At 44.4% G+C, this 12699-nt stretch overlaps 1 protein-coding gene across 1 annotated transcript; it reads right to left on the reverse strand.

The window, feature by feature from the left end:
- LOC119402553 (uncharacterized) lies at positions 1 to 11321 on the reverse strand. Its single transcript, XM_037669704.1, has 7 exons — positions 11223 to 11321; positions 9404 to 9562; positions 7526 to 7670; positions 6003 to 6217; positions 5186 to 5469; positions 1263 to 1407; positions 1 to 48 (listed from the first exon to the last, which is right to left on the reverse strand). Exons 1-7 carry the CDS (start codon positions 11319 to 11321, stop codon positions 1 to 3), a joined length of 1095 nt encoding a protein of 364 aa, XP_037525632.1.
- Positions 11322 to 12699: the final 1378 nt, after the last annotated feature.

The following is a 12699-nucleotide window of genomic DNA, read 5'->3' on the forward strand; positions in this document are numbered from 1 at the left end:
TCAGGAATACGGCTGGTACCGCTTCCACGCAGCCTCAAAGAAGCGTAGCTAAGACACAAAGAACAGGTTTAGACTAGGAAGTTAACAACATGTATTTGGCGCAGTTAGATGCCGAAACTGCGCCACTAGCACACTAGTACATGAAACACTAGTACACGAAATAGTACGCTGGTACACTAGTGCACGAAATATACACTGAAAGATTGAAAGCTCAACACTTTGACCAAAACCTGTAGTGCGAAGCCTGCCTAGCGTATTTACGCGCACAATACCAGCTGTGGCAAATTTTGGCTAACTGGCAGCTGGTGTTGACAAGGGCCGGATATTAGTGAAACAATGATAGCAACAACGTGTTGACTAATGTTGCTTGTGAGCTCTTCTACATGCCTATGTATATTAAAGGGGTGGTGCCATCAAATTTCGAGGCTATAACAAGCCTGTTGCAGGTTTCCTCTGTATGCAAGGGTACTCCAAACAAAGTGTCGGACACAGCAAACGTTTACAATATATTTTAATTCACTTCCAAAGTGTACCTAAATGCCCATTCTCCCGATCGAAACCCATCGCTAGCGCGCCAACTCTGACGTAGATCTATAGGAAGGGCAACGAAAGTTGTAGTGACGTCACACGAGATCTCCTGTAGTGACGTGAGTGACCTCCGGACCTCCGCCACCTCCGCAACGTACGTACGGGCTGTAGTGAACTAGAATATATTCTAGTTCACTATAGTACCGGCAAAGCGTCGGTTGCTACATCACTCGCCGAGTTTCAGTCGCTTCCTGGCTAAGTGCGTCACAGCCTTTTGTGGACACTTCTACGTCACTGCCCAACCTCGGCGCCCAGAAACCGAAACCGAAAGTTGTCGACATCAAAAGGCGATATTAAATTATTTAGCGAGTATACATGAATCTTGGTGCGTGCATCGTGCTTCCTGGATCTATAGGAAACGCTTACAGCAAAGAACGCGCAAGCCACAAATTTGGTGGCACCACACCTTTAAGTACGGGTGTAGAGCTATGCGTATGGGCCTTGCTCCGTGCTTCGTTCAGGAAAACACTTGCGGTTCGTAAAATTCGCCTCGTTTCTTTTTGTTTACGTTAGTTTCCGGCATGCCAATTTCTCAGCGCATAGTGACGCTGGCGTATTCGTAATTTAATGTGCCCGCCAGTATAAGGCGTCCACCATTTTGTTCGGCTGCTGGTAGCACTTATTGTGTGCGCCCACTCGCCGACAAACGCCACGAGACTGGCGCAGAGTCCGACCACAAGAACAACGAATCCGCCCTGGAGGTCGACCATGGAGAGTGGCTTGATGCCGTCGTCCTTTTCATTCTGGCACATGGTGTAATTGCGCAGGCGCCACTCCATCTCCTTGTGGTAGGCGTGGCACTCGTTCACGTGCGTGATGCTACAGGAACAAAAATAAAACGGTTATTATGAATAATTTGATTGTCCCATTGCTGTGCACAATTACTATGGCGAAAAAGTGCTACATTAAATTTTTGCACTGCTTGAACTGCACACCTATTACGATGATGTTCAGGAACAATTTTTGAAGCTCCCGTTTTATGTTGCCGGCGCGCCGTATCCCAACTTTTCTGAATACATGCGCCCAAGCGACAGGCAACACAACGCACGTACGTGTTTTAACTACATATTCGTAACCGTACAAGGATGCACAAACTGAACACGAGCAAGATATTGCATTCTAAAAAGAGACAGGGCGTGCAAACACGCCCTGCCGGACAGTTTGTTCTCAGAAAAAGCATTAACAGCCATAGAAAAGAATTTTAGGACGGTAAAACTTAAGCCATCGGTAGTTAGGCAACGTGCTGTCGACCTTTTGTTAAGACATAATCTTGAGAGAATAGCTTGTAATGTCAAGAAGGCTAAATCACTTACTTTAGAATTGTTTTTTTCAGCCAAAACACATAAGAACGAGATTCCGTTTCGAGCAATCGTTTCAGAGCAAGGCACCTGGCAAGTCGCTGTATCTAGTTATTTCAGACATCATATTTTTTAGCGCAAACAGGAAGAAAAAGAACGAACTGGCTGAGAAGAGAAGAAGACAGTGCACAGGGCAAGCGCTAAACATCAACTGGTTTTATTTAGAAAAAACCACGGAAAAGACAGATCACCTAAAGCGCATGCGCGCAGTCGTAGCATAGCTAATCAAACATCGACATGAATAATCTGAACTCGTTGCCGTACAAATGTATAGACGTATCACTAATACACTCTGTGCCCTTGCTCCTAATATGGAAAGCTTCCAGCAACTCCCTTCCCAAGGTATCACCACCCCTACCCAGAATCTTGATCTCGCTTAGCCGCGGTGCACACGTGCAGGCTGCGCAATGAACCGGTAAATGCGCATTACTACCATTTTTCAAGGACAGCTCATGTTCCCGCGCACGATCGTTGATGCACCTCCCGGTCTGACCTATGTAGGTCTTCCCACATGATAGTGGTATGGCATACACCACGCCTATTGCGCACCTCACGTACGGCCTGGCATGGTTCTTTTTGCATCCATGCTTGTCTTTTTCATCGCATACGCGTGCGCACAGGCCACCCAGTTTCCGAGGGGCGCAGAACACGACAGAAACGCCGTGCTTGCTGGCAACCTTCTTAAGGTTGTGGGACATCCTGTGGATATACGGTACCACTTCAGGTCCCCGCCTCACTCGTGCGTCACTGGGAATTTTCGGTTTCATGCCTCTCATCTTCTTCAAGATGTTTTGGGAAACTGCACCAACGACCGCACACGGATAACCAGCTGCCCGTAGCCTTGCTAATTGAACTTGAAAGCTGTCCTGCATAGTGTGTGTACACGACTTCACCAGAGCAGACTCGAGGCAAAGCTTCGCAATACCCCTTTTCACTAGCTTAGAGTGCGCCGAATCATAAGGCAACAAATCTTTTTGCGCACGTGGGTTATACTGCCAACAAACATGGTCTTCTCTAAGATGTAATTTCAAATCTAAAAACTGTATGGAACCATCTGATGGCAGTTCATGAGTGAAGTTCAAGCCTTGCCCATGTTGGTGAAAAACTGATAAAATGTGGTCAACGCAGTGATCCAGGGAAGAATCCGTGTTAGTCTTTAAAATGATCAAGAAGTCATCAACGTATCTAAAACCCTTCAGGAATACCTTTGCAGAACTGCTTAACCTCTTTAAGTTTTTCAGACCCTTTTCGTATGCGTAATTCTCAGGCGCTAGTTCAGTTCCTCTCAGAGGAGAACCCCGGCTGTTGTAAAGCTTTTAGTATGGATATTGAAGACCTATATTATTCTTTGCCGCACAAGGACTTGTTAAAATGTGTTAATGAATGTATTAACGAACAAGGCGACCAGACGGTTTTCACCGATAAATGTGGTGTTTCTACCGGGGCATTTCTAGAAATCCTTTCCATGTATTTAAAGTCGACGCTGGTAGGTTGGAAGGAAGGCGTTTATGTGCAGAAATCAGGGATATGTATTGGTTCTAAGGTTGCTCCGGTTCTTAGTGATTTATACCTTAGCAAGATTGACAATCTTTTGGAAGGCGCCTTAGGTAATTCGGTTATTAAGGTTTTTCGTTATGTGGACGACTACTTGATTTTTTGTAGTGATGAGGACTTTGAAAAGGTGGTAACTTCTGTGAGCGAAAAATTTGAATTAAATGAAGGAGGGCTGAGCTTTACTAAAGAGGTGCCTCAGAATAATGGAATACAATTTCTAGACATTTCCTTAACGTTCCAGAAGAACCACGTGTGCTGGCAGTATTCTCCTAGATCTTCCAAACCGCTGTTAAATTTTTCGTCGAAGCACTCGAAGGTTGTAAAAAACGGCATCGCCATGTCTTGCCTTAAGTCAGCCCTCACCAAGTCGTGTGAGCACAAAATGAGTGATAGCTTTAGCGCACAGGTTACGCGTCTTTTAGATGTAGGGTATCCTCGTGATGCAGTGGCCACGGTCGCTGAGCGTTTAAAGAAGTCTATTGTGTTAAGTCCGAGCATGGTTGCAGAAAGCGATAGGAAGAAACGTGTCGTAGGTATTCCGTACATTCATTGCATATCTCACAGGCTAAAGAAAGTAGGAAGTAGATACGGCGTTAATGTTGTTTTCACGGCTGCCAATAAGCTAGGTAAGATTTGTGCCGCTGTGCAGAGGAAGAATGAGCGAGTAAAAGACAAGAAGCGGACCGATAATTGTTTTGTAAAACACACCAACAAATTCACTGATTGCCGTACGAGTGTGGTGTATAAGGTCCCTTTCAGCTGCGGCCGCTTCTACGTAGGACAGACGGGCCGATGCATTAACCAGGGATTGTTGGAACATAAGAGATCGCTAACAGGAGGCTCACCATCTAATCTATCTTTACATTGTCGAGATTGTAAGTGCACGCCAAAATTCGATGAATGCGCAGTGTTGTACCGGCATAGAAATGAAGAAACGCGTCTGATGATTGAAGCATGGCATATCGAGAATAGTGGTAGCGCATGCGTGAGCCAACCGTCGATTAGCTTGCATAAAGATGAAATGAAATGCCTTAACAGTTATCTTCCACGTAGACCGCCACGCGTGCCGGATTGATAGGTTCGCCGGTTGCATGGGCATGCGCAGATAAGTTTTCGTGCCTTCTTTCTTTTCAGCCGTTCTGCGTCTCTTCAGTTGTTAGTCGGCGTTTGTGGTGTCCTGATCTCTTTCTTGTGTCCGTGTTTGCACGCCCTGTCTCTTTTTAGAATGAATACGTACCAACTAGCTCAGCTCTCTGTTATTCTAAGATATTGCAAATTGCTACAGACTCCGCAAATGAAAACTCAAAATAACAATTTCGTATCAGTAATTATGCATTTGGAATAGATTGTTTGGGCCCCACATTAAGTGTGGAAGCCGAGATCACGGTGAAATTAAGCGAGATAGGGAAAACAAAAACAAAGTGACGTGTTATAGTTAACCTTCGTAATGTATCGACAAATCACAGACACAGAGAAAACAACGCAGGCAGTGCTGTATGTCTGTATGTCATTGTATTGGTGTCTTCGCGCTACATTAGGATGATAAGCAAACGCCAACTAGCCGAACAAGTCTTCCTGCAGCGTTCTAGTTAGCCCCAACTTATTCGTACTTCCGTGACCGTAAGTGTCGTAGCCCAACTAAGGTACGTGTGGTATCGTCACAACTAGAGTCGCGGGTTCCTTACAATTTGTCTAGTTTTCTCTTGAATTCATTCGGCAAGGTCTTCCGGACGAGCATCACGATGTTTATGGGCCCACCCGTCCCTTTGGCCACGTGATGTCTGCAAGTCCCAGTCTTGACAAAATGATCGGCGATGTGGGACTTGAGCATGACGTCCGGGCCGACTATGACCCGTTTCTTCTGGAGAACTTCGTCCATGAGCGACCTCAGTACTGGACCGTCCACGTACACGCCAACGACCTTCTGGTGCCGGCTGCTCAGTTTTTTGAACGTCTCCCCCACGGGATCCTGCGACCAATGTAGTCCAAAAGAACAGTAGCACAATGAACATTATCGGGCGGCATTACAATTTCAAAGATGGTCCAGCGTCCTTACCAAGGAGCTGAAACATGGCGATAAAATTTTGCAAGGATAGTCATATGTGGTTGTCATGGTAACGGAAACTTAAAATATTTTCTACGTTGTCTCTGCAAAATTGTCTGAAGTTTAAGCGTTAACCTGTGCGGCTGTTTCACGTCTGCACTTCAGCCCAAGGCAGTCATCAAACTGGCGACGGATAGTGAACTTCTTCAGAAATGTTTGTCTTGCTTTAATGATCTAACGTATGCTGTTACACAAACTGGCATGACACATGCGGTGGAATGTACCTTTGATGATGCGGTTTTTGCACGATAAGTTCCATATATATATATATATATATATTAGGGAGAGCCAAGTTTCACCGCAGCAGGGCCGAGGTTCGATTCTCGAGTTGGCCCGACATTCATTTCTTTCCTAAAAAAAAGACATTCCGAATGCACTCAGTTTTTTTGCTTTTTTACCTGAAATATCTTGGAAAAGTAGGTCAGTTTCTCTGCAGCGATCTTCACTTTTGGAAAGCGCAATATGTCTTCAAAGCTGTCCACGTAGTCGCTCGTCTTCCTCACAAGCATCGTCGAAGTGAGCGTGCAGTTGAGGAGGCCCATGATGACCACCAGGGCAATGAGCCACACTCCGAATAGGAGCCGAAACCAGGACGCCTTGTTGTTAGGGTAACCTGCGTAACGGTTAAGCAGTCGCCTACTATACAGTTCTGTCGGCATTGCTTGTGAAATTACTCCACGTTGTCTTTAAGGGAAGCTGAATACAAAGCAGAAAGAACATGAATGAGTGCAGCTTCTCATCATGCTTATATGCTTCAGTGAATTCAATGGGAATCCTCTTGGGTCTGCATGATGGCTTAGCTCACAAAATAATTGCCTTTGTGAAGCGGCTGTAACTTTTCTTTAATTGACCTTGACTTTTATGGACCAATATGTCTGTTGAAACGGTGTCCATAATCGCTGAAACCTTAACTAAGGTTCTTCCAGCATAGGCTTTCCTTCGCAAATTCATATGTGTGCCAGATTAGTAGCAGGTTTTGTGTAGATTGTGCGTGTAATAGACACAGGCTTTCTGCTGTTGCCGTAGTCAGTGCCCTCGGAACGCTTGATGCGCCATTCAGTTCGCGCATGGTTGCCAAAAGCCCCCAGAGTAACAAGGGGGTCGTTTGGCTTACCTTACATTCATACAGTCTATTTGTGAACGGAGAGAATAAGAAGACGACGATGTTTCATGATAGGAGTTGCTACGTGGTGAAGGCTGCCTTTATGTCTGACAAGAAATAACGCGCTGTAATGGGCTATGTGACAGTGTACCGCCTACGGAGCCAAACCCAGGCTGTGACGGAACACTTGAGAATGTTTCTTCGACAGAGTACAACAATGGCGTCAACATACGGACACTTTCAGACTAATGTCATTGTCACCTTACTGGTTTCATCACACACACAGCCGCGCTTTATATACACATTTGCTGACGTTGTTCATCCGCAAATACATTGCAACGTATTAAATTATGGTACATAGCCAGCAGCATGATAAGTTTTTCTTATAACATTGATCTGTAGTCCGCTAAATTTGCTCGATATTTTACTCTTGACTGAACGCTCATATATCAGGCTTTAGGTGGGCATCTATGCATATGGAAATAACCTTTAAGATGATAACTTTCAGGTGAACTACTGAGGAGGCGTTCATGCTAAGTGTGGGTCGCACTGTAGCAAGCCGCTATGCCATGATACCTGAGGATACCATACTGGTGGAAAGAGCAACGGACTACAGAGCTGAGGTCACGACCGTCTTAAATCAAAGATTTGCTCTGAAATATAACAGGAAGGACGTCAGAAGTGAGATCCCCATCTGAAGTGTCGACAGCACCACTGCCATCTGTAATAATCGGTCTTCGGTAGCAGGCGTAATTCAACTACTGCGCATGCGAGGAAGTGATAACTAGAGTAACCAGGAATATAGGAGCTGAGGCTTACAATTTGGATACAGCAGCTTGTAGTAGATCCAGAAATATTCGGGGAATGACCTCTTCTTGTGTTTAAACAACGAGCTTGAAATGATGTCCATCTTCGCCGTAACGAAGGCTAAAAGCAACCAGCAGAAGAAAACGCCCAGCCAGACCTGCATTTGGGAAAACGGCAGAGAAGTATGTTGTAAAGCTCTGATGTCGTGGACTGCATTAGAACGACCCATTCGTATGTGCTTCTTTATGTTCAAAGAGCTTAACCACGCGTTTTTTATTTGGAAACGTGACAGATTCCATCCACTTTTGCTTTTGAATGTTTAGAAGTGACGTTGACTGAATTGAACGCCTACATCGAAATACCCGCTTGTATTAGTAATAACGGACTACTCAGAGTACTGGCGGTGTTACGGATTTCTAATAAAACATGCGCCTGCAATAGGCGCTAACGCATCTGGGGAACACGTGAAGACTCGTAATATTTATTGAGGGCGCGTGAGGATTGCACCTCACGTTAAAGTTTTGGAGAAAACTTATTATTTTGAATGTGTAAGACACGTTAACGTGCATAATGTTAATGTAAGCATATAATTTTGTATTTATGCAGCATTCAGCGCCACGAACCTCCCATTTGAACACAACTGCCGCCATGCCATAATGCTTTTGAATGTATGAACATTAGTCGCGAAGGTTTCTTTCAGCATATGCGGCCTTTTTACACTCAGTGTCGTGCTTTGTTGTCAAGCGGCATTGCTAGTTACACCATGAGTAAATGAAGCTTTTGTTTCAACGGAATTCAGATACTCAGGACAACGATATATTAATGAGAACTAACAGACAGTAATGCCAAGGAAAGCATCGGACGGGTTATTCGAAGGTCGCAGGTTCGGTCCCTGCCGGCGGCAAGTTATCTTTTCGTCCACCTTACTTTCTTCACATTTACATCCTAACTGCTACAAATAACATCCCCTTACTTTCCTTGGCATTATTAACGCGATAGCGTTAAAGAGCTCGTATCGCAGAAATTGCGCTGTCGGCGTCGGGGCCGTTGGTTGTGAGCGAAAAATCATCATCATGTCCGTGACCGAAAAATCGAAAAAGCTGCAAATAAAACAAATAATAAAAATGTTGGGTCCGAATGAGAATCGAACCCAGGCCGTCTGCGTGGCAAGCAGGTGTTCTACCACACAGCCACGCCTCTGCTTGGAGCTGCACTGAAAGTAACTTTGATGCTTCCCAAAAATACGCGTCCTGTATAGAGGTGTCACAGTACGAGATGTAATATCGCAGTAGTATTGCGTGGTACAAGTGTACATTGCCATAGGGCGTCACACCATGCCAATATCATAACGACTTCGTGGTTTAAAGACAGCCACCCATTACAAAAGGCACACACATTACTGCGCGTATTCCCTTAAGACCACGTAGTGGGTGCATCGCAACTTCGAAGAAGTTTCTCGCGCATAATTGCTCCTGGTTTAAAGCATGCTACCCATTACATAAGGCACACGCATTAGTGGGCGCATTCTGTTAAACCCTCGTAGTGTTCGAACTGCGCAGTAGGAACAGAATATCCCTATCGCGTTCAGCTCTTAAAGGCGAAGCTTAAGCGTCCCCCAATTTTTTGTCTGTTTTTTCTCATTAATAATGTGTTTAACAAAGAAAAACGAACCCTTAAAGTCATCTTGTTTCCTTCACGACAACGAGGAAGTTTTGGACAATGAGCCACAGCTTCTGTTCCCACCGCGGATTTTATTTTATTGAGTCAATAACTGCGCTGACACCGTAGTGTACACATAAGTGTGCAAAAATTAACGAAGTTCTGCATTTGCAGAATCAGTCCCACGCAGGAAACTCACTACTTCACGAATTCAGCGCGTCGTTCTCTCACGTTTAGGTCGAAGGAGAGGACGAAGTTGAATGGGTCGACGAATTTCACTGGCTTCCACGCCATTAGGCCCACGTAATTGACGTCGTACGGGGCCGAGAAATCGGCAGCCTCCGCTCTGCCTGTTGTGGGTGTCACAGGTCCAAGCATGATGTCGATGCCCTGGAGAAAGAGGCGAATGATGACGTATAATATGGTGTTGCCCGAACATAGCCAATCGGACGTCTGTGGGATTATTAGAACCATTTTTTGTTTACTGAAGCAAGGTGTCGCTTTGCTACGTCGTTGTCTTTGTAGGCACTGATTCACAAGATGTATTATAATGAGAGTATTCCTAAATTGAAACATGACGTCATTTCTTTCCTTTTTTAGTATAATGATTGCTATGAGCTATTGCTCGTCATAACCGCGTCATGTGGCTGCAAATCTGGCTGCTAAAGGCAATGTTGACTCTGATGTAAGTGCTCGAGTCAAATTACGCCGATATGACACGAACTGTAGACGTTTAAAAATGAAAGTGTGAGCAATATTTAGCCCTAAATTTTGGCGTTTCAATCCGCGAGTTCTGTACCTGTTCGCAGATGAGCAACACTAAGACCTATTTGGACGTTTTCTATAGCTATGGAAAGAAAATCGCGAAACAATGCATCCGGCTCACACTACTATTTTAATAAAAGGAGCGATTACATGATTCATATTTCAAATAGGAAGAATAATGAGAAATAGAGACAGGGGCACAACAATCCCGAAAAACAAAATGTTACTCTGTCTAATATATATTCTTCTTTGATAAATGGACTTGTGGAGATGACCTTTTTTTTTCTCATTATTAGAAATGGCATTGAATATAGGAAAGGACTTTCTCATATTTCATATTTTCAACTCATGCATTAGTAAACTGGAACATCGCTTCATTAATGGGAGTAGTTCGCCAACGTCCGGGCAAGCGAACACATGCTTTGTGTTTGGTTGAAGAGCGAATTGATCGCAAACAAAGAGTCACAGTACCGCCCAGAAGGTCAATAATTAATTGCGACAGCACTTCATCAGAATATCGCGGAAATTACGGCTTATCAGGCCATAGATACAGTAATAATTCGAATGGTAATTAAAATTAACGAACACGGTTCCGTGCTCGTGCAGACAAGCACGAACACATCTTACTCGATTACCGTGAACCTGTGCCTTTTCTTACCCCTCTTTGCACCATTCCGAGGAATCCGGTGAAATTTCCTTTGGACTTGATTCCCCATATTCTTTCTTCCGGGAACAGTACTTGATATCTAAGAAACGCCGTGAATGGTGTAAGAATGTGTAATTTGTCGGTTTTCGTGCTTATAATGCACAAACTCGCTAGCGAGCATTGTTACTCGAAGCGACACACACACACACACACACACACACACACACACACACACACACACACACACACACACACACACACACACACACACACACACACACACACACACACGCACACACGCACGCGCACGCACACACACACACACACACACACACACACACACACACGCACACAACACGCACTCGCACACACACGCACTCGCACACACACGCACGCGCGCAAAGCAAAATAGAGGCACACCTCATCTTGAAGCTTCGTACCAAGGCTTCTGCGACCGCAGCAAGAGGCCCTACGACATTTATCCCATTCGAGAACTCTTCGAAATGCGCATAGGGAAGAATCTGTGGCATGAAAGTAAAGTGACAGAAAAGCGAGAGCCGTAATGAAACTCTATTTGCTTTCCTAGTGCCGGCATACCCACTTAATACTAGCATAAAATCGTTAACTTCGTTCGCTTACTTCACCAATGTTGAATCGCAGGCAGCCTTCATCGAATACGCAGGTTTCGCTGCTATTGGGGAAAAACATTTGACCGAGCTCGTGCCGTCTAGACTCCATGTCGGCGAATGAGCGACGGCTTCGGAGAACTAGCAATATATATAATGTCGTTCGCGTATACGCATATTGAAGCAACACTTTCGCTACTGTCTATTTTGAATTTGAGATTGTATCGCGTGGATGCATAACATGTGAAAGCAACCGGTATGCAAAGCCTCTTGGCCAATCGCGGTCTGTAGGGTGCGTTGATCGCAACTCCGAAAATCGAAGAACGTCTCTTGTTACAGTCGAAACAAGCCCTTGTTGATCCAGGAAACGGAACCCCCAGTGATGTCTGTTTTTAGTTGATTCAGTTTGCTGTTAATGATGTACGTACTTATTTTAGTTAAAAGAAAGCTAGATTTTTATTCGTTTCCTGTAGAGCAGCATGGGAGGGAGCCTACAGAACGAATGCAAACAGTTTTTAGTCGACAGAAGGTACGTTAATACAACAAAGTAAGTATATGTAGAAGATGCGACGATTGACCTCGAAGGAAACAACTATGTAGTAATACCTTCACTGAAGGCCTTTAACGGTAGTTTAAAGGAATAAATAAATAAACGGAACAAGCAAACCATTATATTCAATTTAAGAGGCACTGACATTACATAGATGCCTAACGACGAACAGTGGACAGCACGATATAAAAAAGCGGGAAGCATCAAAACGTTAGGGTGGTATAACTTACATATAGTTACGTGCCGTTTCTAATCACTAACCACTTTGTGAACAAGTATAACGTTACACATGGCTGTTGGCGTTGAGGCGCTTCATGCGAATGAACTGTGCTGGTGGACAGTTATTTCTTAATAATTCACGTAGGTTAAAAGAAAGTCTGGCTCATGATTTTTAGGCTTTGATTTATAACTTACGGGGCAAAAATTTGTTGTTGTACTATGCAAACTTTATTTCTTAATTGGAATAAAACTCGGAGGACCTCTTGCAGTGGTCGCAGAAGCCTTGATGCCTCTATTTTTCATTTTTTTTTGTTGCGTGAGTTTTCGAGTGACGTTGCCCAGTTTAGAAGGCGAGTTTGTGCATTACAAGCACAAAAACGGACAAATCACGCGTATTTACAGCGCCCATTGGCAATTCAAATTGTAATCGCACACGTATCTTTACAATATCTTGAAGCCGTGGATTGAAGCGTTTAGCATTGACTGCTAATCTGTACGTACCATTTGTGCTCACTGCAAAGAGATCCTAGTGAACTGATGAGTGTGCCCCGTCGAATTTGTCTATTTCTAGTTGTTAGAGATTTTCTGTCAGTAATGACTGACTGCTTGCTCTTTGAGCGGTGCAGGCGAATACGTTCAAAGGTCGTCACGTCAACCCTGTGTGTGTGTGTATCAACTGCTTGATTTACATGAGGGCTTGTAGGGATGGTAATCTCTGGTT

The sequence above is a fragment of the Rhipicephalus sanguineus genome, chromosome 8 (genome assembly GCF_013339695.2).
Source record: "Rhipicephalus sanguineus isolate Rsan-2018 chromosome 8, BIME_Rsan_1.4, whole genome shotgun sequence".
Lineage (NCBI taxonomy): Eukaryota > Metazoa > Arthropoda > Arachnida > Ixodida > Ixodidae > Rhipicephalus > Rhipicephalus sanguineus.

What these genes read in the sequence shown, in the direction of transcription:
- LOC119402553 (XM_037669704.1), bottom strand. Translation starts at nt 11,321, where the DNA reads ATGGAGTCTAGACGGCACGAGCTCGGTCAAATGTTTTTCCCCAATAGC. An exon ending in TCCTCTCCTTCGACCTAAAC is followed by an intron (nt 7,671 to 9,403) that starts GTGAGAGAACGA and finishes TCCCAAATGCAG; the next exon opens with GTCTGGCTGGGCGTTTTCTT. An exon ending in GCGGATTCGTTGTTCTTGTG is followed by an intron (nt 49 to 1,262) that starts GTCGGACTCTGC and finishes TTTGTGTCTTAG; the next exon opens with CTACGCTTCTTTGAGGCTGC.